General features: G+C 66.0%; 4 protein-coding genes across 13 annotated transcripts; all 4 read left to right on the top strand.

The window, feature by feature from the left end:
- The first annotated feature begins 428 nt into the window (after nucleotides 1-428).
- Nucleotides 429-2,368, top strand: ZNF580 (zinc finger protein 580). Of its 3 annotated transcripts, none has more exons than XM_070401486.1 (2): nucleotides 429-514; nucleotides 1,466-2,368. In XM_070401486.1, exon 2 carries the CDS (start codon nucleotides 1,478-1,480, stop codon nucleotides 1,973-1,975), a length of 498 nt encoding a protein of 165 aa, XP_070257587.1. In that variant the 5' UTR covers nucleotides 429-514; nucleotides 1,466-1,477; the 3' UTR covers nucleotides 1,976-2,368. The 3 variants fall into 3 exon arrangements, with proteins under 3 accessions (XP_070257587.1, XP_070257589.1, XP_070257588.1); XM_070401488.1 differs by lacking the exon at nucleotides 429-514 and adding an exon at nucleotides 686-940; XM_070401487.1 differs by lacking the exon at nucleotides 429-514 and adding an exon at nucleotides 1,138-1,259.
- An 883-nt stretch (nucleotides 2,369-3,251) lies between these two features.
- ZNF581 (zinc finger protein 581) lies at nucleotides 3,252-4,228 on the top strand. The gene is given in 2 exon segments (XM_070401489.1): nucleotides 3,252-3,279; nucleotides 3,282-4,228. Coding segments are annotated over 2 exon segments (591 nt in total). The 5' UTR covers nucleotides 3,252-3,266; the 3' UTR covers nucleotides 3,860-4,228.
- Nucleotides 4,229-5,915: 1,687 nt separating this feature from the next.
- Nucleotides 5,916-10,370, top strand: CCDC106 (coiled-coil domain containing 106). 5 transcript variants are annotated; one of them, XM_070402269.1, is made up of 6 exons: nucleotides 5,916-6,176; nucleotides 7,247-7,322; nucleotides 7,430-7,537; nucleotides 7,637-7,813; nucleotides 9,012-9,224; nucleotides 9,631-10,370. In XM_070402269.1, the coding sequence occupies exons 2-6, from the start codon at nucleotides 7,292-7,294 to the stop codon at nucleotides 9,945-9,947; spliced, it is 846 nt and encodes a 281-aa protein (XP_070258370.1). In that variant the 5' UTR covers nucleotides 5,916-6,176; nucleotides 7,247-7,291; the 3' UTR covers nucleotides 9,948-10,370. The 5 variants fall into 5 exon arrangements, with proteins under 5 accessions (XP_070258370.1, XP_070258367.1, XP_070258368.1 ...); XM_070402266.1 differs by lacking the exon at nucleotides 5,916-6,176 and adding an exon at nucleotides 6,521-6,753; XM_070402267.1 differs by lacking the exon at nucleotides 5,916-6,176 and adding an exon at nucleotides 6,521-6,757.
- Nucleotides 10,371-11,185: 815 nt separating this feature from the next.
- Nucleotides 11,186-27,070, top strand: U2AF2 (U2 small nuclear RNA auxiliary factor 2). Of its 4 annotated transcripts, none has more exons than XM_070402262.1 (12): nucleotides 11,186-12,217; nucleotides 15,371-15,506; nucleotides 16,035-16,079; nucleotides 16,312-16,415; nucleotides 16,664-16,815; nucleotides 18,004-18,120; nucleotides 18,220-18,358; nucleotides 23,616-23,719; nucleotides 23,797-23,919; nucleotides 24,178-24,276; nucleotides 24,395-24,643; nucleotides 26,388-27,070. In XM_070402262.1, exons 1-12 carry the CDS (start codon nucleotides 12,169-12,171, stop codon nucleotides 26,520-26,522), a joined length of 1,452 nt encoding a protein of 483 aa, XP_070258363.1. In that variant the 5' UTR covers nucleotides 11,186-12,168; the 3' UTR covers nucleotides 26,523-27,070. The 4 variants fall into 4 exon arrangements, with proteins under 4 accessions (XP_070258363.1, XP_070258365.1, XP_070258364.1 ...); XM_070402264.1 differs by having other exon boundaries at nucleotides 12,002-12,217; nucleotides 23,640-23,719; XM_070402263.1 differs by having other exon boundaries at nucleotides 12,002-12,217; nucleotides 24,178-24,264.
- The last annotated feature ends 383 nt before the right edge of the window (nucleotides 27,071-27,453 follow it).

The raw sequence follows: 27,453 nt of genomic DNA, 5'->3' as shown, positions 1-27,453 counted from the left end.
GCTTCTGGACCTCGGCCTCCCGGTTGGTCCGTCCCGCCCTGGGCACGGTTGGGCGTGGGGCGCAGCGGGACCGCCTAGTGGAAAGGGAACAATTTGGGCTCGCACGCCCATTCCTAGTGGAACTTCGGGCGGACTCACCGCGCCTGAGCCCCGTTTATAAACCGATCACTGTCACAGCGACCGGACGGTTCCTGTCGGGGCTGTCGGGGAGCAGGGGGCGGGCTTCCGTGCTTCCCGCACCCTCCGCTCCCCGCGGCCAGGCGCTGGGTGAAGGCGGGCAGTAGGGCGGCGGAATCTTTGTGGCGGAGCGCGCGTTCCCAGCCGGCGCCCTTTCCCAGGGACGCCACCGCTCCCCGCGCCCCCACGCCCGCGCCCCCTGCGCTCGCGTCGCCGGCGCCGCCGGCGCGGAACTCCCGGAAGTCTTGGTCCCGTCCCCGCCGGCGCTCGCGAGGGGGAACCCGGGCCTCCCGGGACCTCGGTCTGCACCTCCGGACCCGAGAGGCCGCCGCACCGGGTACGGGGGCCGGGACGGAGGGAGGAGCCTGGCCCGGCCCGGGGACCGCGCAAAGCCGGGCGGGGCGGGGAAGGGGGCTGGCGCTCCCGGGTGGGGGTGGGGCGGGGCGTCGGTCGGAGCCGGGGGGTAGGATGGGGGGGACGGAGGCGCCAACCGGCGGGAGGGGGCGAGGGGACCCGGAATGCACCGAGAAAGGGGTGGAGGGCCCTGCTGGGCATAGCGGGGCGAGGGGCAGAGACATGGAGATGCCCGCTTCTCACCGGAGGGAGGGCGCCGGGGGCTGAGCGGAATAGTTCCGGAAAGGGACTCCCGAGGCCGGGGGTGCTGACCGGGAGGGGGAGGGGAAAGTGTGCGGGACGCTCGGTGTGGTCGGCGGATGCGGCAGCCGCTGGTCCTGGAAGCGCAGAGGCGAAGAGCCGCCGATGGGTAGGGAGTGGGGCGAGGGGTGGAGGCCGTGAGGTGCTAAGGGAGGATCCGCAGTGGAAAGTGGGGAACTAGGTTAGTGGGGCTCGGGGGCTGCAGCTGGAGAGGAAGGTGAGAGACGGGTTTACAGCGCACCTGGCGGGATGGAGAGCCAGGGGGACCCGGGGGGCGGGAGAGGCGCTGCTGCGGGGTCCCGGGGGTCCTGGGGGCTGGGAGGAAGAGGGAGCGAGCACCCTGTACCCCAGCATCGAAGGCCCGGGGCCTGAGCTGAAAGGAGCCCAGAAGCAAATAGGGGAGTAGACGTGGCCGGAGACGGGCTGTCGTAAGTAGGGAAATGGCAGGACGGTGCCCTGGGGGGTCGGGGCTGAGCGGAGGACCCCCAGGAACAGGTGGGGGCCTGGGCGTGCCTTCAGCTGGCGGCGTCCCCAAGCGCCGTGTCTTTGTTGCACGGAGGTGGGGCAGGGGTGCAGCACGAGAGGGGTACGCGTCCCCCGGGAGGCTAACTTCTCCCCCTTCCGTCGCCCCCAGTTGTCGCTCCAGATGCTGCTGCTGCCCCCTCGGCCGCCCCACCCTCGTTCCTCCTCGCCGGAGGCCATGGACCCGCCGTCCCCCAAGGCAGAAAGCCCTTCTTCCACGCCCTCCTCGGTGGCGGCGCCCCTACCCCCGACGCCGGCCCACCTGCTCATCGACGCCAACGGGGTCCCCTACACGTACACGGCGCCGCCGGAGGAGCCGCCCCCGAGCCCGCCCCCCCGCGAGCCGTCGCCGGTGGAGCCCCCACCTCGCAAGGGCTACAACTGCCCGGAGTGCGGCCGCGTCTTTGCCAGCCCCCTGCGGCTGCAGAGCCACCGCGTGTCGCACTCGGACCTCAAGCCCTTCACGTGCGGCGCCTGCGGCAAGGCCTTCAAGCGCTCCAGCCACCTGTCCCGGCACCGCGCCACGCACCGCGCCCGCGCCGGCCCGCCGCACACCTGCCCGCTCTGCCCGCGCCGCTTCCAGGACGCCGCGGAGCTGGCGCAGCACATGAGCCTCCACTAAGTCCAGACGCGGCGCCGGGCCTCGGCGCCCGACCCGCACGCAGCGGCACAACCACACACACTCCCCGGCGCTGCTGAGGCTACTGCCTTACCCCGGGCCTCAGTTTCCCTATCTGTCCCGAGGGAGAACCGTCATTCCTTCCTCCGTCCCTCCCCCTTCCTCCCAGACTGTGTGATGTGAGCCCAGGCGCTGCCCACCCCCCCTCCTGGGCCGGTGCCAGCCCCGCGGTGCGCGGGAACCTTTGCCAGTGACTTTCTCTGAGCCCTGGTGTCCTGCTCCAGCGGTGAGTGGTGGCCCGCGTGGCAGACTCGACAAGAGCACACGCTCGGCTCCTCTGTATCCCCCTCCCACCCCCGCCCCGCACCCTGTTCTCAATAAACATTCCGCACTTCCCGGTGGAGTCCTCCTTTGCGTCTGGGGCGCGGGGCAGCCGCGTTGCGCTGCAGGCCGGGCCGGAGGCGCCTGGGAACCTTCCTGTCGGCGTGTGTTTCTGGCCGGAGCAGTTTCCCGAGGCCCAGGCGCCCCGCTCCCCTCCGTCCCCTGGACCCTCTTCTCTGTCCCCCGGCCCGCAGTCCCCTTACCGGCTCACCAGCCCCTGGGGGACCCGCAGAGGCCCCCGTCCCGCCGCCGCCGCCTGCCACCGCGGGGGTAGCCCGGGCCGATTGCGGAGTCGCCCGGACTCGAGAGGCTGCTGCACCGGGGTACGGGGGCCGGGAGGCGGTGGCGGGCGGAGGGGCGGGGCCCGGCGAGCGGGGCGGGGCGGGGCGGCTGCTCCGCGGGCTCTGCCCACAACTGGCGAAGAGGCCGGCGCCGGGCGCGGGTGGCCCCGGGGCTAGGAGGACCTGGGTGGACGGGCGCGCACGGGCGAGCCCGGCGGGAGCGGCCAGAGGGGTGCAGGGAGGTGGCCACGCGGTGGACGGCCCCGAGGTGGCCCCTCTGAGAAGGGTGGTGTGTGCAGAGGGGCAGACGGGCTGCTGGGTGGCGTGTGCGGGATCGGAGCGGCAGAGAAGGGACCAAGGGGTCGGGAGGTCTGATGGGTGGGGCGGCGGAGTAGAGGGGCACCCAGTGGCCTGGGGAGCGCACAGAGGGGGAGGCAGCCAGGTCCCGGGTGGTGGACCGGCCATAGCAGGGGCTTCCCAAGGAGGGGCCATAGGAGCCTTAACAGCCCGCAGAGTCCAGGGCTCAAGGACTGGAGGAGATGGAGGATGCAGGAGTCTGGGCAGGGTCCAGCTTCCCTCCTCCGTGTAACCTGCCCCTCTCTCCCACCCGCCAGGCCTCAGCCACCCTCCGGATGCTGGTGCTGCCGCCCCCTGCCCTCAGCCCCCGGCGCTGGCCAAGGCGGAGGCCATGGAGGACCCGCCCCCTCGGACAGGCGGGTCCCCAGAACCCGGACCTTCCTCCTCCGCAGGATGCCCCCCGCCCTCCTCCCCTCCGAGGCCCAACCACTACCTGCTCATTGACACCCAGGGCGTCCCGTACACCGTGCTGGTGGAGGAGGAGGCTCCGAGGCAGCCCGGGCCTGCGGGGACTTCAGCCCAGAAAAAGTGCTATAGCTGCCCGGTGTGCTCCCGCGTCTTCGAGTACATGTCCTACCTGCAGCGCCACAGCATCACCCACTCGGAGGTGAAGCCCTTCGCGTGCGACACCTGCGGGAAGGCCTTCAAGCGGGCCAGCCACCTGGCGCGGCACCACTCCATCCATCGGGCCGGCGGGGGGCGGCCCCACGGCTGCCCGCTCTGCCCGCGCCGGTTCCGGGAGGCGGGCGAGCTGGCCCAGCACAGCCGGGTTCACTCCGGGGAGCGCCCGTTCCAGTGCCCGCACTGCCCGCGCCGGTTTATGGAGCAGAACACGCTGCAGAAGCACGCCCGGTGGAAGCACCCGTGAGCCGGGCCGCAGGGCACCCCTGGTACCGTGGGATCTGGGGGAGCCCGGACTCCTGTGGTTCTCAGACACCCGGAGGGCACCTGAGGCTGGGCTGTGGGGCCCTGGACACAGACACAGACCCACCTGCTGCGGAGGCCAAGCTCCGCGGAGGGAGGAGCTCCGGAGTCACCGCGGAGACAAGACGGGAACAAGACCTCGGTTCTCAGAGTGGAGGCCTCCAGCCTCGGCAACACCGGCTGCTCCAGGCTGGACCCTGACAGGGGCCGTGGGGGAGGCCGCTGGGCGTGGGCATTCTCTGGCCTGAAGATGTGGTTGGGGGCCATCGGGAACTCACTCCATCTCGCTGAGGCCTCCATGCGGGTGTTGGGGGCGGGGCTCCAGACCTGCCCCCCCCCCCCCCCCCCCCCCCCCCCAGCTAGGGACTGAGAGTAGTCACCCAATAAACCCGTTTTCTACTTTGAGCACTAGAAGCTTCTTTTTGGACCGAGGCTTGGTCAACCTGCTGCCCGGCAGGGAGACTCAGCCAGTGCCTGGCCCAGTGGGCCTCGGCTTGCCTGACGGGGAAGGGGCCAGTCTGTGCTTGGCTCCTCAGGACCTGTGTCATAGGCAGTGGTTTTTAAAAAAATAATGTAAATTTGTTATTGATTTCAGAGAGGAAGGGAGATAAAAACATCAATGATGAGAATCATGGATTGGCTGCCTCCTGCACACCCCCCACTGGGGATGGAGCCGAGGACCCAGGCATGTGGCCCTGACCGGAAATCGAACCCGGACCTCTGGCTCCTAGGTTGACGCTCAACCACTGAGCCACACCAGTTGGGCCTATGACTTCTTTTTAAAAAAAAAAATTTATTGATTTTTTACAGAGAGGAAGGGAGAGGGATAGAGAGTTAGAAACATCGATGAGAGAGAAACATCGATCAGCTGCCTCCTGCACACCCCCTACTGGGGATGTGCCTGCAACCAAGGTACATGCCCTTGACAGGAATCAAACCTGGGACTCTTCAGTCCACAGGCCTACGCTCTAGCCACTGAGACAAACTGGTCAGGGCCTATGACTTCTTTTAAAAGACTTTTAATTGATTTTGAGAGAGAGAGAGAGAGAGGAAGGGAGAGGGAGAGGGAAAGAGTGAACCATCAATGTGAGAGCAAGCATCAGTGGGCTGCCTCCTGCACGCCCCCTATCGGTGGCCAAGCCTGAAACGCCAGCCCACATGCCCTGACTGGAAATCGAAGAGGCAACCTTTCCACGCGTGGGAGATGCCCAACCAACCCTCCCGCCAGCCAGGGTTCATTTGTGACTTCTTAATGGCTGATTCCATCCTACCATCTTGAATTCGCCTCCCATGAGCCTGTAGTGTGAAAAACACCCATCTAGGGCAGATGCCTCCCTTGGACTTAAAAAGCATAAAGTAAATCCTGCCCTAGCTGGTTTGGCTCAGTGGATAGAGCGTTGGCCTGCGGACCGAAGGGTCCTGGGTTCAATTCTGGTCAAGGGCACGTACTTCGGTTGCAGGCTCCTCCCCAGCTGGGCCCCTGGTCGGGGCTCCTGCAGGAGGCGACCCATCCATGTGTTTCTCTCACATCGATGTTTCTCTCTCTCTTCCTTCCACTCTTTCTAAAAACCAATGGAAAAATATCCGAGTGAGGATTAAATAAATAAAAAATCCTCCTCACCCAAAGATATGTTTTTCATTGATCCTAGAGAGCATCTGTTACCTCCTGTGTATGCCCCGACCAGGGATCAAAACCTGGGCATGTGCCCGGGGAGGGGACGGAAGCCCAGACCCTTCCACGCGGGGGAGGGCGCTCTAACCAGCCGGCCACACGGCCAGGGCGCTGCACCAGGTTTTGGCGAGGCTGCCACTTATTAGTCCTGGGAAGCGGGTAGGAGCGGGCACAGCCCTCTGGGTCGCATTCATCTAGCGCCCCCCACCCCCTGCAGGGTTCACGCTGTGCTCCCGGGAGGGCTGGCAACGCTCCCAGGGCTTGGCGGCTCCGGGCGAACGGGAGGAGGAGAGGCGGGCGGAGCTGCGGCGGGCGCGGGATGAGCCCCAGCTTCTCCAGGAACCTTTCTGGGCCTCTGCGCGGTGCCGGGCGCAGTGCGGGGCCGCGTCGCTTCCCCCGACCCGGTTTTGAGCGGAAGAACAAACAAGCCAGCCGCCTCCGCTCCGCAGCGGGCAGAGAGCCTCCCGCTGCCTGACCTCCGGTGGCACTACCGGCTAACGGAGCCGACCTTCATCTCGAGCCCGGACGGTGGCCGCGCGCGGGGCGGGGCGTTTGCGCGTGACGTCACTGCATCCTCCCCACTTTACAGGTGAGTAAACTGAGCCGGGAGCAGCGGCGGCCGGGGACCCAGGCCTGCACGTGCCAGAGCCAGTCCTTACCCACGGGGCTGGGGGTTCCAGGCCCCTATTTGCCGGGGGGGGGGGGCAACTCCCTCCCCCAGGGTCCCAGGGGCCGTGGGTCTCCGGGGATCGTTTGGGGACCCTCCCCGGCCTTTAACTTTCCTGGCTGTTCCCCACTCTCCCCCGCCCGCCTCGGTGCGCGGCCAGCACCCGGGGGACCCCCGCAGCCAGCGGCTCTCCAGGAATTGGGAATTTCACGACGTTCCCTGCCCGGGCCTCGCGGAGGGCGGGGGCGGGGGCTGCAAGGGGCCATCGCGCAAGTGCGGCCCCGGTCTCCGCCGCATCCCGCGGTCCTCACCTGGGGCCGGGGCTACCGGGGGGAGGCGCGCCGAGCGGCGGATCCGGGGTGCGTCCCTGCCCGCCTCGCCGCCCCCGCCGGTGGGTGGGCGCTTCCCTCCGCTCCCCGCGGCGCGTTGCAGACGCTCCCCGCCGCCGGGCATGGGCGCCGCCGCCGCGGTCGGTTCCCGGGCCGGATTCCGCGCGCGGGTGGGTGAGCGCGGGGCCTGGGCTGCTGCGGGTGGCGGGCGGGCGGGGGCCGCGTCTATACCCGCGGGCTGGCGCACCCCATGTGGGGACCTCTGGCCACCTTCGCCCTCCTCCCACCCGCGGGACGAAGGGCGGGGGAGCATCCCCACGCGTGACCTTCCCCCGCATTGCGCACGCGCCCAGCCTCCCACCGCGGGAAGGGGCATGCTTGCTCCCGCGAGTGCGGGGGAGGCACCCCCACCCCATGCCTGGAAGTTGGGGTCGTTTCCCCACGCACCTCTCGGCCCCGGGGTGACCCCTTCTGGCCAGGATGTCCCCTCCCCGGCCCCATCCGGCCCCGCGCCCCTGCCCCAGCGCCCGTGGAGCGGTCCCGGAGTTTGGGCCCCCGGAATCCTCCCTCACCAGCCCCGAGGGCTCTGGGTTCCCCCCTCCATCAGACCCAGGAGCCCCCCTCAGTCCCGGGAGCCCATCTGTGGCCGCTCTTTCTGTCCAGTGTCTCTGAGGTGCTCGGCGGCCCGGGTCCGCGGGAGGCCGCGCCATGAACGACCGGAGCAGCCGGAGGAGGACGCGTGAGGAAGCCGGGACCCTGCCCCACCCCCGCCCTCTCCTCCCCAGGGTGCGGCCTGGTTCCGGGGGGCGGCACTTCCCTGGGCCGACCCCCCTCTCTTCTCCCCAGTGAAGAAGGACGATGAGGCCTTCGAGATCTCCATCCCCTTGGAGGAGACGCCCCACCTGGACCCGCAGCTCTTCTACAGCCTGAGCCCCTCCCGGGGCAGCTTCGAGGGTGAGCTGGGGGTGGGGGGGCGGGGACAGGGAGGCACTGCAATCAGGGGGGGTGCAGGGCCCTGGAGGCCGGGGTGTGACCAGGGCCCCGCTGCCCTAGAGCCTCCAGAGGCGGCGTCCCCCACCGCGGCGCTGATGAGCGGCGTCAGGGCCCAGCTGCACATGGCCCTGGAGAGGAACTCGTGGCTGCAGAAGCGCATCGAGGACCTGGAGGAGGAGAGGGACTTCCTGCGCTGCCAGCTGGACAAGTTCATCTCCTCTGCGCGCATGGACGCAGGTGAGGCGCCGGGAGCCGGTGCCCTCCCGGACCCAGGCCCCCGCCGACCCTCTCGCCCACACGCATGCTCTGGTGGCCCGTGGGGACCGGCCTCTCTACCTTCTGCTTAGGGCCGTGGTGTCTCCCGGACCCCAGCTTCCTTCCTGCTTCTGCGGATCAGCAGGACCCTGGGCCCCATCCCTTCCCCCAGGATCAGGGCTTTCTTTTGCCAAATCTTTTCATCTTTTAAAATATGTTTTTATTAATTTCAGAGAGAGGGAGAGAGAGAAACATACATTAACGATGATGAGAGAGAATCACTGACCGGCTGCCTCCTGCACACCCCACTGGGGATCGAGCCCGCAACCCAGGTATGTGCCCTGACCGGGATCAAACCGTGACCTCCTGGTTCCCAGGTCAGCGCTCAGCTACTGTTAGCAGCGGTTTGGAGAACCCCTCCTGTATGCCCCCCCCCCCCTCAGTCCCCAGCTGGCTCCCCTTCAAGCTCCTACATCCCTCTCTGTGATTCTATCAAGAGCCTGGGCAAGGGCCCACTTTTTCCCACGCTGGGTGTTATTGGGGACCCCTGTGCTCCGGAACCACCTTGAGCCGGGGGTGCTGGGACTACTGCTCTCCCCACAACATGGGAGCCTCCCAGGATGGCCGAGCCCAGGGGGAACCCCAACACGGGACCTCTCCCAGCTGACCTCCTGGGGGCGGCCTAGAGCCTCAGCACTCCCTCCCGCAAGGGGAGGCAGGCGCGCCATGCCAGCCCACCTGACCCAGAGCCGGAGATTTTGCTCAAGGTCTTAACCCCCCCACCCGGACAAGGCCCTGCCTGCCTCCAGGGTGCCTGGACTGCTCTCTTCAGGAGGTCCCCTTAGGACCCCAGAAAGACCCTCGTCTGCGGTGGGAACTGAACCCCACATGGTCTCAGACTTCCCTGAGGCCCCCAGCGCTGGCTGCCCCCCAGGCCCCTTGCCACCAAGTGTAGGAGTCAGCTGAGCATCCTCAACCAAGCCCCACCCACTTCTGTCCCCAAAGCCCAGCTGACCGTCCTGTATCCAGCCGTCTAGGTAGGGACCTCAGCATCTGGGGACCTGTGTGATGTGACAGCTGCCCCCCCCCCCCCCCCCCCCCAGACAGGCAGACCTCTTGCCGCGGCCTCCCTCCTGTTCCTGAAGGTCACCTGCGTCCCTTTCTCCCCACCTCTCCCCAGAGGACCACTGCCGGGTGAAGCCGGGGCCCAGGCGGGCTGAGGGCGACGGCCGGGGCGGGGCAGCGGGCGAGGCCTCGGACCCCGAGTCGGCCGCCTCCTCGCTCAGCGGAGTGTCCGAGGAAGGCAGTAACCCCGAGAGGAGGCGGCAGAAGCAGAAGGGAGGCGCCGGCCGCCGGCGCTTCGGGAAGCCCAAGGCCCGGGAGAGGCAGCGGGGTGAGGCGGCGCCGGGGCGAAGTGGGGGGGCCGGGGTGGGGCTTGCTGTGTCTTCAACAGACCCGGCCTCCGCCTGTGGTCCCGGCTGTTCTTTACCTTCTGGTCCAGCTTCCCCAGGCCTCCAGCCAGCTCTAGAGCTCTTCCTCCTCTTCCTCCTCCTCCTCCCCGGGGCCTGCCTTCCATTCCCCTCCTCCCAATCCTGCCTCTGTTTCTCCCACCTGCTCTAATTCCTGTCGCCTCTGCCGTGTTGTCCTGGCCGTTCCCGCATGGGGCTCCTCACCCGTGTCTTCCCGTCTCCCTCCGTTCCTTCGCTCTGCCTGGACCCCGGACCCCATCTGTCTCTTGTCCCCACCGGCCCCCCAATGCCAACCTCTCAGCGCCCCCCCCTCCTCCCTTGGCCCCGCAGTGAAGGACGCGGACGGCGTCCTCTGCCGCTACAAGAAGATCCTGGGCACCTTCCAGAAGCTCAAGAGCATGTCGCGGGCCTTCGAGCACCACCGCGTGGACCGCAACACCGTGGCGCTGACCACGCCCATCGCCGAGCTGCTCATCGTGGCGCCCGAGAAGCTGGCCGAGGTGGGCGAGTTCGACCCGTCCAAGGAGCGGCTGCTCGAGTACTCGCGCCGCTGCTTCCTGGCCCTGGACGACGAGACGCTCAAGAAGGTGCAGGCCCTCAAGAAGAGCAAGCTGCTGCTGCCCATCACCTACCGCTTCAAGCGGTGATCCGCCCCCGGGCCCGACGCCCCCGCCCCGCCCGTGCATGAGCGGGGTGCCCCTCGCCAGGCCTGGGGTGGGCAGCGTGCTTCTGCGTGTGCCCCCCCCTCACCCCCCCACTCGCACCTCAGGCCCCTGGTACCTAGCCCTGCCCTCCTTGCTTCCCACATGCCCAGCATCCCTCCCCTTCCCAGGCCTGGGGTGTTTCCTCACTCAGCCGGGCACCCAGGGGCCCGGTCCTGCCCGGTCCTGCTCGTTCCTCCCGCCCTCACCGGGCCCTCCCTCCTGGGAAAAGGGCGCGGACACTGTACAGAACTCGGTCTCGGACCCCAGCCCTGACCGAGGACCCGCATTCCAGGTCACCCCCTAGTCCACACGAGACAGAGAATTAATTATTCAGAGAATTTAAATTAAAGAGTGGATAAAATTTGGAATAAACTAGGCCCCAGCCTCTTCCTGGGAGGGGGTGGCCGTTGCCATGGAGATGGTGACAGCGCCTTGGGGGGTTCCAGGAGGCGGGCTGGTCAGACGGGAGACCGGGAGGTCGGGGAGACAGGGTGTCATTAGCCCCCGAGGCAGCGGCGGGAGGGGCGAAGCAGCTGTGCCCTGGGGAAAAGGCGCAAACCAGCGGTTCTCAACCTGTGGGTCGCGACCCCTTTGGCGGTCGAACGACCCTTTCACAGGGGTCGCCTAAGACCATCCTGCATATCAGATATTCACATGACGATTCATAGCAGTAGCAACATTACAGTTATGAAGTAGCAACGAAAATAATTTTATGGTTGGGTCACAACATGAGGAACTGTATTTAAAGGGCCAGAAGGTTGAGAACCACTGGGCCGTAAACACTACCCGCTGGGGTGCCCGGCCCGCAGGCGGGTCGGCAAGAGGCGGGACTCAATGACCTCCAGCGGAGGCGGCCACCGGGGGAGACCGGGAACCTCTGAGAGGTTTTCGCCGGGAGACTGTGATGCAAGCCTGTCTCCTGGAGTGTCCCTTACGCAGCCTGCTGCGCCTGCGCGGCGGCAGGACAGCGCGGCGCGGAAACGGTTGCTACGGCAACCAGCAGAGGGCGGCCTCGCTTAACTGTCAGGAATTCGGAACTTTCGCTGGGGGAAGGGAAAGTCTCGCGCACGCGCACTGAGGATTCTGGGGGCCCGTCTCCCTCCCCGAGCCCGGATAAGCCTCCCCTAAGACCGACTTCTACGCAGGCGCACGAGCCCGTCTCGCGCCCCAACGCGTCCACTCTGCGCAGACGCACGAAGCCGCGCTGCCAACCTCCGCAGCAGCCGCGCGCACCCGTCACGTCGCCGGCTGCTTTTGTCTCGCGCCACCTTCTTAAGCTTTCCACGAGCTCGGCCTTTCTTTTCCTCCACTCGCCCACCTGGAGCGCCAGGTGGGGATCCGGGACGCCGCCGGGTCCCCGGATCCCTTCCGTTGACCCACCTCGTCTCCGTCCTCCCTCCCTTTTCGGTTCCCGACGACGGAAGGAGCCGAAGCACCGTCGGAAAAAGCCGAAGCCGTCCTTTTCCCGAAGTGGTGGCGGAAAGAGCCGAAGTTCTGCGAGAGGGGAGGAGTGAGCTAGTGGAATCTCCGGAAAGAGCCGAAGCTTGGAATCGAGCTTAATCCCTTGCGCGGCCCGAGGGCGAACACCGGAAAACCTTCGGGGAGTGCTGAGTCCCAGGACGGTTAGGCCTGTCGGAATTAGCGGACTGTTCGGACCGGGCCGGCGGAGTAGAGCTGGGAGCACCTGCGGAAGCGGCGAAAGACGGACGGTTTGAATTGTTGAAAGAATCAGAACCCTTGGCAGGGGCGGGGGGGCACTGGGCGCAGAGGAAGGCGAGGACCCACGGAAGCACCCGAACGTGGAAGAGCTAATTTCCGAAAAGTTACGACAACCTGAGAACCCGGCAAAGCCCTCGCTTCGGGCGTTTTCGGAATAAGCCGAAGCCGCTGCGGCCGATTCCTTCCTCTACTGCCCGGAAATAGCTGACGCTCTTCGGGACGAGGCTCTGGGGAAGGGGCACCTCGCGGGCGGGCGGGCGGGAGGGGCGAGGGGCGGAGCCGGGGCGGGGCGGGGCAGGCGGGGCTCGATTAGGCAGGAGGCGGCGGCGCGCCGGAGGCGGCCGGAAGTAGCCGAAGCGAGCGGCGGAAGTAGCCGAAGCGGCTAGAGCGGGCGGGCGGCAAGGCGAGGTGAGCGCTGCACAGGGCCCTACGCGGCCGCCTCAGCATGTCGGACTTCGACGAGTTCGAGCGGCAGCTCAACGAGAATAAGCAAGGTGAGGGCGCCGGGGACGCGGGGCGGCGGGCGGGGCGGCCCCTGGCTTCCCTCTGTGCCCCCCGCCATTTTCCCCCTCGCTTCCCCTCCTCTCACGGCCGCGCGGCCACCCCCACCCCCACCGTCCCGCGGCGCGCGCCTCGCTCACGTGACCGCCCGGCGTGCCTCGGCGCGCGGCCGGGGAGGGGGCGGCGGGCGCGGGGCAGCACGCATGCGCGCCGCGCTTGGCTCTGCGCTCCGCTCTGTCCCGGGCGGAGGCGGCGCGGAGCAGCGCAGCGCAGGTCCCTCCGCGTGTCCCCCCCGGATCTATTTTTTACTAATCCCGGGAGGGCAGTGCGTTCGTACACATGGGTGTACATGGGGCCCCGCGATCCATCTTTTCCTCGGCCGAGGCACTTCCGCTTCCGGCCGGGTCCGCGGCTCGGGTCTCTCCACGCCCCCTTTGTTCCAAAATGGCGGTTGTGTGGGTTCCCCCCCCCCCCCCCCCCGCCCCCGCCGCCGCCACCACTTCACGTGGGCGCGGGCACGGCCGCGGCGTGGGCCGGCTCTCTTTCCCCGCGGCCGCCACGTGTGCTGAGGCTAGGCCTCGCGGGGTTCCACGCTGTTGTTGGGGGACCTCGGTTCACGGCGTGTGACGTGGGTTGCCTCGTGAAAGAGGGGCGCCCTGTGCTTTTTTTTTGTTTGTTTAAACGTGGTGTGCCCCACGCGTCTTGCTTACATGCAGGCGGCGGCGGCCGCAATGTGCAGTGTTAGCCCCTCATCTCCCCCGCTAGACACAATCTCCAAGGCCTGTCCGGTCCCAGATGGGGGTCCCTAACTAAACATGTCCCCGTAGAGGCGGGGAAACTGAGGCTCTGGAAAGGAGGGGCCCGGCCCAGCTGGGGGCCGTGCGGGGCCGACAGGTGGAGACGCCCAGGGTTCTGGACTCGGGAGGCCCGTTAGGCTTTTAAAAGCCCCTCTGGCCTCAGTACTTCCGTTTGGGGGCGAGGATCCTGAGGGGGCGCAGGTGGGAGCTTGAGGCTCATGCCCGGGCGAGAAGGGCTGGAGGGGGGGCCGGCGCCCCTTTGGGCCCAGCCCAAGTCTGGGGTGAGGGGCTGGGCGAGCGGACAGCGCCGGGAGGCGGGGGGGGGTCCCGGGGCCGAGCGCCTGGTTCCGTGCGGGACCCGCTGACCGGCGGGCGGAGCGGGCTCCGGGCTCACAGCTGCGCGTCTCCTGCCCACGGGTGCCCTGCTCTCCTGGGCAAGGGCTGCGGGGTAGGGAGGGAGGCGGTGAGTGCCCGGGGACGGGTGCCGCCGTGCCAGGCCCTCTAGGCTCCGCAACCGGAATGCAGGAAGGTTAGGGCCTCCCGGGCCCGCAGGGCTGGGTGAGCGGTGACGTGGGCGCAGGTGCGGCCTGTGTCCGCGGACATGGGTGCCCAGGAGTGGGCTTCACATTGCAATCAGCTCGCGCAGGGGGCGCACCCCGGGGAGGGCGCTTTCAGATCCCCTGCCCGTCCGTCCTCCGCGTGTCCGGGGTTGGTGCTGAGCAGGGGAGCTGACCGCCTGACTCTGCTGGGGGGCCGCGCGCTCCCCGAGTGCTGGCCTCCTGGTACCCGAGGCCCTGGGCTGGGGGCGCTGTCCCCACCGGTGGCCACAGCGATTCGCACACCCGAGCTCCCGGTGCCCAGGGTTGGTGTGTCGAGGGGGACGCGCTGCCCACGTGCTGCCCGTCTGTGGGTCTTTGTCTCTGAGCCAAGCCCCTCCCGACTTTACACGGCACCCAGTGCACCTGGGTCTGCAGGCATCCGCGTCCTGCTCCGCCTCCCGGGCGGCAGGTGGCCCTGCTTCCCGGTGGGTGGGTCGGAGCCTGGGGCGGGAGGACCCCGGGCTGGAAGCCGGCCCGTCTCAGCTGTGGTCTCAGGCACAGAGGCAGAGTCCCCGGGTTCTGACGGCCTTGGCCTGACGCTCCCCTCCTGCTTCCGATTTTTGATTCATTTCTGATGTTTTGCCGTCGAAGAGGTAAACCCGGAGGAGGTAATAGCATTGGCGTTAGTGGCCCCGGGCTCTGCCTGGGCTGGGGAGTGGCCTGCTGCCCCCCGAGCTCCCTGACAGGGCAAGGCTCATGTTCGGGCCCCTCCGCTTCCTTGCTTTCCGGCCTTCGGGCCAGTCATGGGGCGCTCTGTGCCTTGGTTTCCCTGTGACAGGAGCCCCCAGCAGGGTTTCCCCAAAGCGGCAGTGAGGATTGAGCTCGAGTGAGATACTAGCCCAGGTCCCGGGTTTGGGGAGCGCCCTGTGCTTGCTGCTGTCTCCCCTTTCGTGGGTGCGTATTTCCCCGGGTGTCAGTGACTGGAGTTGCGGTGCAGGCACCGAAGGCCCGTAATTAATCGTAATTAATCACGTCAGAAAGTGCCGACAGCAGTGGCTGCCCCCTGCCCTGTCCCAAGCGCGTGAGCCTCAGGAGCACGCTGACGGGCTGACGGGGTGGAGGACCAGTGTCTCAATCCAGGCTTGGGGTTCAGCCTGCACCCCTGGGAGGCCGAGGGGTCTGTAGGGAGCAGAGGGCTCTGGCCTTGCTGGGAGGGTGTGCTCTCCTCCTGGGCGAGGGGGTGAGGGAGCTCTGCCACCTCCTGGGTGCTCAGCGGAAGCGGCCCCCCGAGGGCTGTGCGCTGGGCTCTGAGGTGGGGTGGTCGGGGGTTCAGGTCTGCGGGGCAGAAAGAGGGGCCTGGGGAGGGCGCCTGGCTGGGGCTGCGGGGCGCCTGGTGACGGAGGACGTCTCTCCCGAGGGGCCGCGGTCCCTCGGGAAAACATCATTGGGTCTCTTGGTTCCCCAGCCTCTAGCCCTGCCCCTCTCAGGGACGGCCCTGGGTCAGGCCCTCGGCCTGGAGGGGACCAGGAGCCAGCCTCCTCTGTCTTCTCTGGCTCCCCAGCTCCTCCTGAGCAGCCTCAGGTACCTTGCACCCTGGGGGCACCTCCAGGCCCTGTCCCCGCAGGTAACCGGCTCCCGCCCCAGGGTCCCCAGGGTCCCAGACTGGCTGTGGACCCAGGCCGCCTGCCGCTGCCCCTCGGTCGCATCCTGGCCCCGTGGGGGTGGCCTCCCTGGGGCTGGGGCCTGGCCCCCGTGTGTGGGCGGGCAGGGCCACGTCCTCCCTCAGCTCATCCTCCCCCCCCTTGCCCAGAGCGAGACAAGGAGAACCGGCACCGCAAGCGCAGCCACAGCCGCTCACGCAGCCGGGACCGCAAGCGCCGCAGCCGGAGCCGCGACAGGCGCAACCGGGACCAGCGGAGCGCCTCCCGGGACCGGCGGCGACGAAGGTACCAGAGTGGGGCGCCCTGGCCTCTGGCTCCTCTCCCATCTGGGGTGGGATCTGTCTTCCTTGTGAGGGGCTGCCCCACCCTTCCCGCCTCTAGGCCACCCCTTCTTCACCCTCTGAGCCCCTGTGGGACTGCCCGAGGCTGTGCTCCCCCCGAAGGGGGACACCTCAGAGGGCCAGCACCCCCCCCCCCCCCCCCCCCCCCCCACCTTCTGGCGTGGGCCGCGGTGTCTAACGCCTCTACCCTCTCCGGGTGACCCTCGCTCTCCTGCCCCTTAGTGAGGGTGAGGGGGGCGGGTGGGGAAGTCGGGGAAGTCTCGCCCCTCTGATCAGTCCTCCAGCCAGAAAGTGGTCTGCTGGCCTTCCTCCCTCCTGTCTTCCTCTCTCCTGGTGTGGGGTTTGGGGTTTGGGGGGACAGCAGGGCTGAGGGGACCTGCCCTGCCTGGGACTTTGTGCCCCGGGGGGGGGGGGTGTGGGGAAGACAAGGTCCCCAGTCACCCCTCCCCATGCCTTTCCCTCCTGCCCCCAGCAAACCTTTGACCAGAGGCGCTAAAGAGGAGCACGGTGGACTGATGTGAGCTGCTCTTCCTGCCCCTTCCGCCCCGCGGCCACCCCTTCCCCGCCCGCCTGCCCTGAGCACCTGCCTCGAAACCAACCCCTCCCCGGGCCTGGGCCTGACCCGACCCAGACCCTTTCCCTCCGGAAAGAGCGAGCTACTGGTGGGAGCCAGGGGAGCCGGGGGGGGCCGGCAGCCCGCCGCGGCCGCACTGAGGGGGCCTGCCCGCTCTCCCCCCCGCCCTCCCCAGCCGCTCCCCCCGCCATGAGAAGAAGAAGAAGGTCCGCAAATACTGGGACGTGCCACCGCCCGGCTTCGAGCACATCACCCCCATGCAGTACAAGGCCATGCAAGGTGGGCCCCGGGGCGTGGCCGGGTGCTGGAGGCACCCACTCTGGGGGCGGGAATGAGGTCTGCACCCGGGCTTTTGGCCTCTGCCCTTCGAAGCCCCCACACTGGAGCGGGCGCCTGCAGGAGACCCGCTTCCTAAGGCCTCGGGCTCATCAGGGAGCCCCCCTGAGGCCGGGGGCTGTGGGGGGCAATGGAGCAGCCGGGTGCAGGCTGGTCCTGGCGCCCGCTGATCCTTTCTGTCCCCCCTGAAGCTGCGGGTCAGATTCCAGCCACCGCCCTCCTCCCCACCATGACCCCTGACGGTCTGGCTGTGACCCCGACGCCGGTGCCTGTTGTGGGGAGCCAGATGACCAGGCAGGCCCGGCGCCTCTACGTGGGCAACATCCCCTTCGGCATCACTGAGGTACTGCCTCCCGCCTTGCCGTGCCCCTCCCTTCCCCTCCCCCTGTTCCTCCCCTTCCCTCCGACCCCTCCCCTACCTGCACGGGTCGGACTCTGCTCCTGCGAGACCCCCCGGCCCCCTCCCAGACGGACGATGGAGTTGAGCCAGCCAGGGGCCGGGCTGGGGGTGGCCCTCCCTCCCTCCTCTACCCTCACCCGTCTCCCCTCCCCACCCTCCTCCAAACCCATGGATCGAGCACACACATAACTTACCTACGAACCACGAATCCACGCACCCGAGTCCGTGGAGAGAGACAGAGAGGGAGACTCGACACACACACAGACGCACGCCCTCAGTTTCCGACACGCCTCTGCTCTCTGCCGCCTGTCCCATCCTCTCCCTCCCTCCCGTGGTCGCTGCTCTTTTATTTTTGATGGCCCTGACCTCCCCGCCTTCCCCACGTGCCTCTCCCCCTCTCCCCACCCCTTCCCGTGGCACCCCTGAGAACCCCGAGATCAAAGAGTTGTTTCCATTTCTCTTTAAAGTGAAATATTGTGGGGCTGAGATCCCTCGTAGCAACAAAAAGTTTGCTACCGTCGGCGAAGGCAAGTAAGGTCCATTCTGACTTTCTCAACCTGCACTTTGCTACATTTGATGAACCAGCCCCCGACTCCAGGGCCAGATCCCTCCACATCACTCTTCTCTCCTCCCTCCCCTTCCCTTCCCGCGCTCCCCTCCCTGTCCTCCCCCCTCTGTCCCTCTGCTCCTCCCTCCCACTCTCTCCCACTCGGGTCCCACTCGGGCCCCTCCTGCCTGCTGCTGCTTTTCCACTCTCCTGTCATTTCTTCTTTCTCGCCACCGGCTGTTTCTTTCTCCTGTCTCCTTGTTGCCTCTGTTCTGTTTTCCCTCTTCTCCCTGCGGTCATCGTTCTCTGCATTTGACCCTGAACCCTAATTCTCCTTCCCTTTTTGGGCCCCTGGGGCTCGCCCCACACCTGGCCTGGCCCTCGGCGCCTCTGCTGCCCCCTCCCCCTTCTCTCATCCCTCTCCTGCCTTTCCTCCTATTGACCTCTGTCCCCACCCTCTTCCACTCTCCCCCCTCCCTATCCTCTCCCCTTCCCCCCAAACCCTCTGTGTCTCCCTCTCTCACCCTCCCCCTCCTCTCTCCACCCCCTTCCCCGCCCCTCCCTGTCTCCTCTTCCCTCTGCAGGAGGCCATGATGGACTTCTTCAACGCCCAGATGCGCCTGGGCGGGCTGACGCAGGCCCCGGGCAACCCCGTCCTGGCCGTGCAGATCAACCAGGACAAGAACTTTGCCTTCTTGGAGGTGAGCGGGGAGGGGCGGGTCGCTGGTTTGCGCGGGGCTTTCCTGCCGCTGCTCCCTGACCGCTCACGCCCGCCCCTCCACCCGGTCTGTTTCCTTCAGTTCCGCTCAGTGGACGAGACCACCCAGGCCATGGCCTTCGACGGCATCATCTTCCAGGGCCAGTCGCTGAAGATCCGCAGGCCTCACGACTACCAGCCCCTGCCCGGCATGTCGGAGAACCCCTCTGTCTACGTGCCTGGTGAGTGGGGGCCCGGCCCGCCTGTCCCAGCCCGGCTGGCTGCTTGGGAAGCAGAGTGAGTGCTCTAGGCGCGTCTCCTCCGTCCCCCAGACCTTTGAGCTGGGGGCCTCCCCCCTTGGCAGAGGTGACAAGGGGCCAGCGGGTGAGCTGTCCGCTTGGGGACGCACAGCCCAGCTTGTCAGTGGCGGGGCCAGGACCCAGCCAGTGTGGGAGGTGAGGGCCCGGCTCGGGGGCCCGGGGGCAGTGCGAGTGTGCGAGCGCGTCAGTCGGTTACTGCACAGGGGCTCAGGCCCACACCCCAGAAGACAGTTCAGGACATCGTGGGCTTTGTGCTTTTTTTTTTAACGTAAAGCAAAGTGGGGTTTGTTGAAGGTACACCGCGAGGAACGGGCCATCGGAGACTCGGGCCCTGAGCTCCGGCTGATGTGGTTTAAACCACAAAGGTCCACTGGGCAGACACAGCCTCGGTTCCTGTCCCCTTGAGGGGAAGGTTTCCATCGAGACCAAGTGCAGGAGAGCAAGCAGGACGTTACTGACCACAGCAGTCAGACTTAGGGGCCTGCAGCAAGGAGGGGCGTGGAGGAAGCAGCAGGAGAGCTGGGGCTGGGCGGCCTCCGAGAAAAGGGGGGGTTCAGGGGTCAGGCCGGGAGGTGCTGCCACTGCCCGTGGCTCCCCCGGTGAAGTCTCATGGGGGCCCTGGAGGTCAGGGCTGTGGCGGGAGGGGCGAGCGGGGAAGGAATGGCACGTTGGGCTCCTGGAGGGAGAGTGCAGGGGCCGTCACTTTCAGGGGCTTTTAGACCGGCTGAGGGGCGGTCTTCCGGGCGGATCCGTAGCGTGTTCACCAGCTTCGTGCTGATGGACCAAAACGAGCTCATTCTCTTCATGGCTCTTCATTGGACTTCCGGTCTCTGCCTCCCTGAGTGCGGGGGCTTCGGCTACTTACCCTCTGGTTGGGAGACGTGCAAACCATTTCCTCTCCAGTGGCCTTGGTTTAGGGAAGATCGGATTTGCTAGGTGGACACAAACTGCTTTTTAACACCTGCCTCAGTTTCCCTATTGTGCCGGTTCTGGTATTTTCCTGGCTTTTACTGTTCTGTCACAGCTCCCCTCAGAGCCTCCCACCCCTAAGGTCCACGAGGCCAGCTTTTGGGAGGAAAGGCTTTGTTGTGAGGCCAGCAGGCGGGGAGGACAGGAGGCCAGGCTCAAACCGGCCTCCCTGGGAGGGCGCGGCGGGCTGAAGGGTGAGGAAGGGCGGGCTGGCGAGCGGAAGCGCGGACGGTGGTCTTCCCGCAGCAGCCCCTTCCGTGAGGAAGGTCCAGGGGATGGAGTCCGTCAGCCCGCTCTGGCTCTGGGTGTCCCTGGAGGTCAGTCCTGTGTGCATGCTGGGCCGTGTGACATGTATGACTTACAAGGACAGCGCAGTATCTTGGAAACAGGATTCGGCCAGTTTGAGCGGCTTACTTGGTTACAGGGGAAGCTAGTGTGGGTCCTGGGGCCCACCACCAGGTGTTCCCCCAGTTTTGTCTCTGTTCCATGGACTCATGCGGGAACCCCACGTCCCACCCCGTCCCGCAGCCAGTGCACAGTCAGCCGGGAGGTGGCAGCAGGCCTGGGCCGGCACCCCTCCGTGTGGGCAGGGCCAGAGGAGATGTTTAGGCTGCGCAGGCTGTCCGCTCTCTGGAAGGTTCTACTCTGCGCTGTGGTTAGCAGCAGCGACCACACCTTCTGAGCGGCCATGCCACTCGCCCTGACCTTCCCAGGCCTGGACAGTGAGGTTTTGTGCCGTATTTATACGCCATGAAGTGAGCTCGCAGGCTGTGAAATCGGGCAGGACCCAGGACCCAGGCCTGGGGTGGGAGGGGCTATGCCGCTGCGCGGGGGCGGGGCCTCAGGCCGCCAGAGTCACCAGTCATTGTCACCAGGCGGGCTGACAGGTGCTCTGTGTTGGGGCAGGGGGTCTGCCCGCTGGGGCGTGGCTCCCGAGGGCGCCTTTTAGAAACTGGGCAGCTCTTCACCTGGCAGAGTGGTGGCGACATGGGGTTCCAGAGGGCAGCACCTCGGGCTGGGTGCCCGCTCGTCCCCAGGGCTCCCCCACAGCGGTTTGGGTAGATTCGTTGCATCTCTGACTTTTGGAAACTGAGGTGTAACGCACACTGACCTCTAAGTATCAGTGTCTGGGAGCTGCTCCCAGGTAGGCTCTTCCCTGGAAACCCATGTGTCCTGCTCAGTTATCATTGGGGAGCCGCCCCTCCAAGCTCCTGTGCCAGGCACTTCTTGGTGTGGTGCTTTGGGTCGCCTGGTGGCCTTTGTGACAGCCCTGTGACACCCGGGGCCAGTGTGGGCCCCGCCTGCCTCCTAGATGTTGATTGGCGCTTGCCTGGCCGGCGTGGCTCAGTGGTTGAGTGGCAACCTATGAACCAGGAGGTCATGGTCCAATTCCCGGTCGGCATACCGGGTTGCAGGCTCCATCTCCAGTGTGGGGCGTGCAGAGGGCAGCCAGTCAATGATTCTCATCATTGATGTTTCGCTCTTTCCTCCCTCTCTAAAATAAAAATATATATACTTTAAAACAATAAATATTTAGTGGCACCCAGTTGTGCCCACGCATTGCCCATGGTTTACACAGCTCTTACCCAGTGGCCAACCTGGGTGATAACAGACCCCGGCCCACAAGCTGGAAATACTCACCGGCCGGCCCTTGGGCAGTGGGTGCGGGAGCCGTTGCACAGGCTGGCGGGGCTCGGGCACTGCCGACTGGCTCCAGGGCCAGGCTGGGCGTCTGCTCGCCGGTTCCCTGTGCGGATGGAGACACCAGATACGGGACTGCGTCCCAGGTCCTTGCCTGGAGGTGGCCGCACGGAGCCTGAGCAGCACACAGGCCGCCACCGAGCTGCTCTTTGGGCGGTTTGGGCCCCACGCCTTGGCCCCCGCCCACCAGGGGGCTGGCTGGAGCGGGATTCTGCCTGCAGGCTGAGCATCCTCGAGTCCTACTCTTTCTGTAATAAGGCTAGTGATTGGGTTTTCTGTTCTCCAGAAAAAAGTCAGTTTTACAATTGAAGGGAAAAGCATTTCCTAAAACTCAGCAGGCGTTCTTTTTTTAAAGGATATCTTTATTGATTTCAGAGAGGGGGAGAGAGATGATGAGAGAGAACCATTGATGGGCTGCCTCCCACACGCCCCCCACTGGGGAGCAAGCCTGCAAACCTGGCAGGTGCTCTTGCCAGGAATTGAACTTGGGACCCTTCAGTCCGCAGGCCGACGCTCTATCCCACCCAGCGAGGGCCCCAGTTGTTCTTGATGGGAAGGTCAGGACCCTGGGAGGCAGCTTCCTCATCTCTGCAGAAGGGCACGGACCTGCAGCCAGACGTGCGTCATGGGGGCGGCGACCCTTAAACGCGTTCCCCCGGAAGCCGGCCCCGCCCAGTGCTGGTGTCCTGTGCTGAGACTGTTAGATAAGACGTGGACGGGGGCAGGGAGAGCCCGAGTGTGTGCGGGCCGGGAGGCACGTGACCTTTGGTGGGTGAATCCACGTGGCTGTGAACTCCCGCCCACTGCCAGGCTCCCCCTGCAGGTCAGGGCCGAGTCCCACTCTGCCTCAGGGGCGCCTGCCTGTGGGCTCCGCCCCGCCCTTCCTGGGCAAGGTTTTCTGTGCCAGACCCAGCGGTCACCAGGCCGCCGTGGTCCGGCCGAGGCAGAGGACACTGGCACTGACAAGACTGCTTGGTTGTCGGGTCCGTGCGGCCTTCGGGAAGGTGGCAGGGAGTAGGGGCAGGGGCAGCCGCAGGCGCGCTTGGAGGCCGTGCCTTATGTCAGAGGTTGTGGCAGACGTCGGGGGCTTGGTTTTGGCGCTGAGACCAGCCCAGGTTCCCAGTCGGCAGTGCCCTTTCCTGGCCATGGGACCGTGAGAGGTCACTCCCTGCGCTAGAGCCCAGCGGCCACGAGGGGCCTCCGGGGCCGGGCCCCCCTCAGGCCCTGTGTGAAGGACACAGTTTGTCCGGACCGTCCCCTCCATGCGCCCTCCGTGCTAGGTGCCACCTTCTCCCTCTGAGGCTCGGAGCCTCACTTAGCTCTGCAGCCCCACCTGAACCCAGGGGCCTGTCTGGGGTGCCCGCAGCGCCCTCGCTTCCCTGAGGTGCGTGGCACTGCAGGTACCGGACTGGGCCGGATGTCTGGGGTTCACCCGGCTCGGCCTCACCGGCCGGTGATGTAACCTCTGTCCACGTCCTCCGCTGTCGGGAAAGCCCTTAGTTCGCTGTGGAGTCGGGCGAGTGGCTCCTGGAGGCCCTTTCCTGCCTGTGTGAACTCAGGCCAGCACTCTCTCTGCCTCAGTTTACCCCTGTCGCACTGGGTAGGCTGTGGCGAGCATTGAGGTGTAGACTGAATAGGACCCAGGTGCCTGCCCTGTGGGGACTGCTCCGTCCTAGGCCCCAGCTCCCAGGGTGCTCTGCTCCTCCCCTTGGACAGGCGGGTCTATGGTGCTGGGAGTGGCTGGGTTGGTGCCAGCACTTCGGCAGAAGGCTGGGCAGGTGGTGGGAGGAGCTCAGCCTCCCAGGGGTGCGGTGGCTCGGTCTCGGGTGTGTGCCCCAGCCCAGCTCACCTGCCCAGGGTCAGGAGGGGTGGGGCTGCTGCTTGGTGGGGGCCTGCAGAGGGAGGCAGGGGCAGGAGCACATCCGGTTGGGAGGCCAGTGGTCAGTCCAGACTGTGCGGGGGCTGCCGGTACCTGTTGCCGAGCCCAGAGTTCAGGGCACAGTCATCACTAAACCCACTCAGCCAACGTGACCTTGCTGTGTCAGCCCCCACTGGCGCCAGGGGCTCGGTGCTGAGTGAGCCAGGCACCTCAGGGACACAGCAGATCCCTCCAGTGTCACACTTGCCCGGGGCCAGAGCGTCTGGGGCTGGGTGGCTGCGTGGAGTGCAGCAGCGCTGGGGGCGGGCCGAGAGCCTGTCTGTCTCCCGGGAGGCGGCGGTAAGGTTGGAGGGTGGAGAAGGGCTTGTGGGTCTTGGAGGCCCTGTCAGTAGGGTGAGGTTCCATGGCTGCGGGCAGCAGGTGGGGTGTGAGCTCAGGTCTTCATGGCCCCCGGGCGGGATTGATGCTTTGCATCATGCTGGTGGCTGTCACCCCGGTACCTGGGAGGCTGGGCAGGCTTGGGGGACAAGGCGTTTTCTATTGTCAGCTGTCACCGGGCCGGGAGGAAGGCGGGCCTCTCCCTGCACACTCCCCCAGGGTTCGGTGGCAACCTCTTGGTGGGCATCCAAGTCTGTCCCTTCCTTCTCCCCCCAGGAGTGGTGTCCACTGTGGTCCCGGACTCTGCCCACAAGCTGTTCATCGGGGGCTTACCCAACTACCTGAACGATGACCAGGTAGGCCTCTCGCCACCCCCTTCCCACCCCCACCTTCACCCGAACAAACCCTGATGGCTCGGCGGCCGCCCCCACAGGTGAAAGAGCTGCTCACATCGTTCGGGCCTCTCAAGGCCTTCAACCTGGTCAAGGACAGCGCCACCGGGCTCTCCAAGGGCTACGCCTTCTGTGAGTACGTGGACATCAACGTCACGGACCAGGTGAGCCCGGGCCCCGGCTCGGCTGAATCCGCCTTTGCCCCCACCCTGCTGTGTTATCACTGAGGTCTCCCCTCGGGATGGGCGGGAGGAGGCCGGCCAGCCTCGGGGCCCTGCCGGGGCTTTCCAAGCTCCCAGCCCTTTGCCTTCCCCTCTTCCCCCACCAATGCCCGGATCTGTGGTATTGGGGGGCACCCTGGGCTCCTGGGCCCTGACCCGTACCTCTTCCCTGCGCCCCCACCCGTCGTCCTCCAAACATAGGCCATTGCGGGGCTGAACGGGATGCAGCTGGGGGACAAGAAACTGCTGGTCCAGAGGGCGAGTGTGGGAGCCAAGAATGCCACGCTGGTGAGCCTCCCGGCACGTCATCTTCCATTGGCTTGGGGGTCGGGGGGCGGGAAGGGGCGGGGCTCGGTGTGCCGGGATGGTTGGCATCTGGGGGGGCGGTCCGTGACACCCCTGCCTGCTTGCCCCACAGAGCACCATCAACCAGACCCCCGTGACCCTGCAAGTGCCGGGCCTGATGAGCTCCCAGGTGCAGATGGGCGGCCACCCCACGGAGGTCCTGTGCCTCATGAACATGGTGCTGCCCGAGGAGCTGCTGGACGACGAGGAGTACGAGGAGATCGTGGAGGACGTGCGGGACGAGTGTAGCAAGTACGGGCTGGTCAAGTCCATCGAGATCCCCCGGCCCGTGGACGGCGTCGAGGTGCCCGGCTGCGGGAAGGTGCGTGCGTCTACCCTCTGCCCCGCCGCTCTCCGGCGTCTCCTACACACCCTCCTCTGGCCCTCGGGCACCCAGGGCCCGTGCAGGCAGCAGAACTGCTGTGGCCAGAACTTGGTGCAGAGCTTGCCTGCTATGTGACCTTGTGTGCAGGTGGTTTGGCCTTGTCCTCGGAGTGGGGGAAAAGTGCTAAAAATAGTCACCACTCCTACGTACTCACCTCCCGGGTGCCAGGTGCCCTTCTAAGCGACCCCGCTAAACTCACCTGGTTACCCCAGAGCTCTCCCAGCAGCTCCTGGGGCCCCTTCCTGGGAGGACACAAGCCACATGGTCAGGTGTCAGGTTCTCACGGCCTGATTTCCGAGCCCCCTGGGTCCTGTCACCTCCGGCCCTGTGCCCTGGAGGCAGGCTGTGCACCTCACCCAGGGAACCGGAGGGCCTCCCGCTGAAGCCGGCCAGGCCTGTCACTGTGGGGAAGGGCGCAGGCCCTGGCACTGCTCTCAGATGGGAACGTCAGGGTGCAGAGGTGGCCGTAAGCACCTGAGGGGGCCCCGCTCTTGGCAGCAGGCAGGTGGGGGGCGGGGCGGGGCGGGGCAGAGCCTCGGGCAGGAGTGTGCTTGGTGCTGTCAGCAGCACGAGGACGGGGCCTGAGTATCAGAGGAACCAGTGATCCTGCCTCGTCTCTGGGATCAGCCTGTTTTGTTTTTAAACTTTATTCTTTCCAAACATGTAAAAGTAGAGAGAAACTGTCAGAGTGATAGCGATGTAATATATTATTTGGGTTGTGTGTGGCATGTATAAAGCAGTTTTAGAGTGTAGCTTCCAGTTAGCAACAACTTATCCTCCTTAAAGTCTATAGTCGGCTTCCCGTTCACCCCCCCTTTCTGCTGAAATAACTTGAGGCAGGTGGCGTGTTTCACCTGAGACACTGAGGCAGCTAGTTTTGGGGTCTGTGCTGTGCGTTGTTAGATGTTGAGCTCTGTCCCGGGCCTCCACCTACCAGATCCTGGGAGCACTGCACACCCCTGTGACAACCAAAACACACCTCCAGACACGGTCACGTAGCCTGGGGACATATTCGCCCTGGCTGAGAACTGCTTGACGTAACTTTTTAAACCTTTTAACGACACTGTAATACCATTATTAACAAAACCATCCTTAGTACCTACCCGGTCTGTGCTCAGCTTTTCCTTAGGGTCTCAGAAATGTCTCCTCCAGTTGGTTCCTTTCGGAGTACAAACCAGGAATCATGCAACTTGGTTTTAAACTTGCTTACAGTTGATGAGTTCTGCATCCCCCTGCCGCCTTTGCAAGCGTTTTCATTGCTGAGGCAGTAGGTGCATCCAGAACCCATGTAGCCCCCTCGGCTCCTGTAAACTGGTGGTTCAAGCAAGTAGGCACCTGAATAGATCAAAGTTCAACTTTTTCTTCTGTGTCAACCCAGGTTTGAAGCCTAATTTCTGAGCTTCCCTTACTTCATCCATTGTCTGGGGAGAGCATGGCCCTTGGGTGCCTGGGGTCCACCTGGTACAGAGATCACACGTGTGACCTCTCCCCCTGGTGCCTGCCCCGCCTCTGCACACCTCTGCTCCCTGCTCTCCTGCTCTTTGACCCCGGGTTCTGGAGGGCATGTGGGTAATGCCCCCCCACCTGCAGTGAGCCCCGGGTTTGGGTGGTGCTGGCTGATGGCTGGGTAGCCAGCTAGCACCTACAGGGACCCGGCCTCTCCCCTGCCTCTCTCCTGCAGATCTTCGTGGAGTTCACCTCTGTGTTTGACTGCCAGAAAGCCATGCAGGGCCTGACAGGTCGCAAGTTCGCCAACAGAGTGGTTGTCACAAAATACTGTGACCCCGATTCTTACCACCGCCGGGACTTCTGGTAGAGGCGGCGGGGGTGGGTGGGGCCGGGCTGGCTGGGGGCTGCTCCCCCCGCCCCCTCCCTCTTTCCCCCTCCGAAGACGATGGGCAGAGGAGTGACAGCCGAATGACAGCCGGCAGCAACTGGAATGGCAGCAATTAAGGGTGGGGGGGGGCGGGGCGGGGATGGGGAAGTGTGCACACGGCCCACACACACGCACCCACAGACACAGAGGGAAGGGGCCTGGATCGGGGCGCACGGCAGGGTGGGGTGGGACCCCACACCCCTCCCCAAGACAGCCTCTCCTCCCTCACACCCCACCCCTCCCCTTTTCCACTGTAGGAACAGCGTGTTTATATTTTATGGCCAAACTATTTTGAATTTTGTTGTCCGGCCCTTTGCCCTCCCTCTCCCTCCCCGGCTCCGCAGCTCCAGCCCTTTGGCCTCTAGTCGTCCCCTTGGTTTCTTAACGTAGTTGGTTCTCTCCTCTAGTCCCGCGGCCCTGCCCCTCCTCTGTGGCGGTTTCATATTTGCTAAGACGAATTTGCTCATTAAACATTTTGTTGTATTTTACTTGACGGGCTGCGCTGTCTGCTGTGTGTAACCCGGGTGTTCCCCGGCCCAGGTGCCCTTGGCTCTGGCGGGCGCGCTGCCTTCTCGGCGGACGCGGGGTGTGTCCGGAGGCGGTGCAACGGGCGGCCCAGCGTGGGCTCCGTGCCCGGCTGGGCGGAGGGGAGGGGGGCGAGCGGCCCGCCTCCTGGGCCGGGGCCGGGGCGGGGGCGGGGTGGGAACTGCGCGGCCTCCCCGGGCCCTGGCGGCGGCGGTGGGCGGAAGTGAGGCTGGCGAAGCCCGTCAACCGGGCCTCGCGCGCCGGAAGTGACGTTAAGCCGGTGGGTAGGGCTGAGAAAGCCGGTGCCGCGCAGACTCGGTGGTCGGCGCCGGGCGGGGCGCGCGAC

Source organism: Myotis yumanensis, unplaced genomic scaffold, assembly GCF_028538775.1.
Source record: "Myotis yumanensis isolate MYYU_CA2020_CCGP unplaced genomic scaffold, mMyoYum1.0.hap1 SCAF_23, whole genome shotgun sequence".
In the NCBI taxonomy this organism is placed as follows: Eukaryota; Metazoa; Chordata; class Mammalia; order Chiroptera; family Vespertilionidae; genus Myotis; species Myotis yumanensis.
The sequence above is the reverse complement of the archived record's forward strand: the minus strand, read 5'-3'. Positions and strand labels throughout refer to the sequence as shown.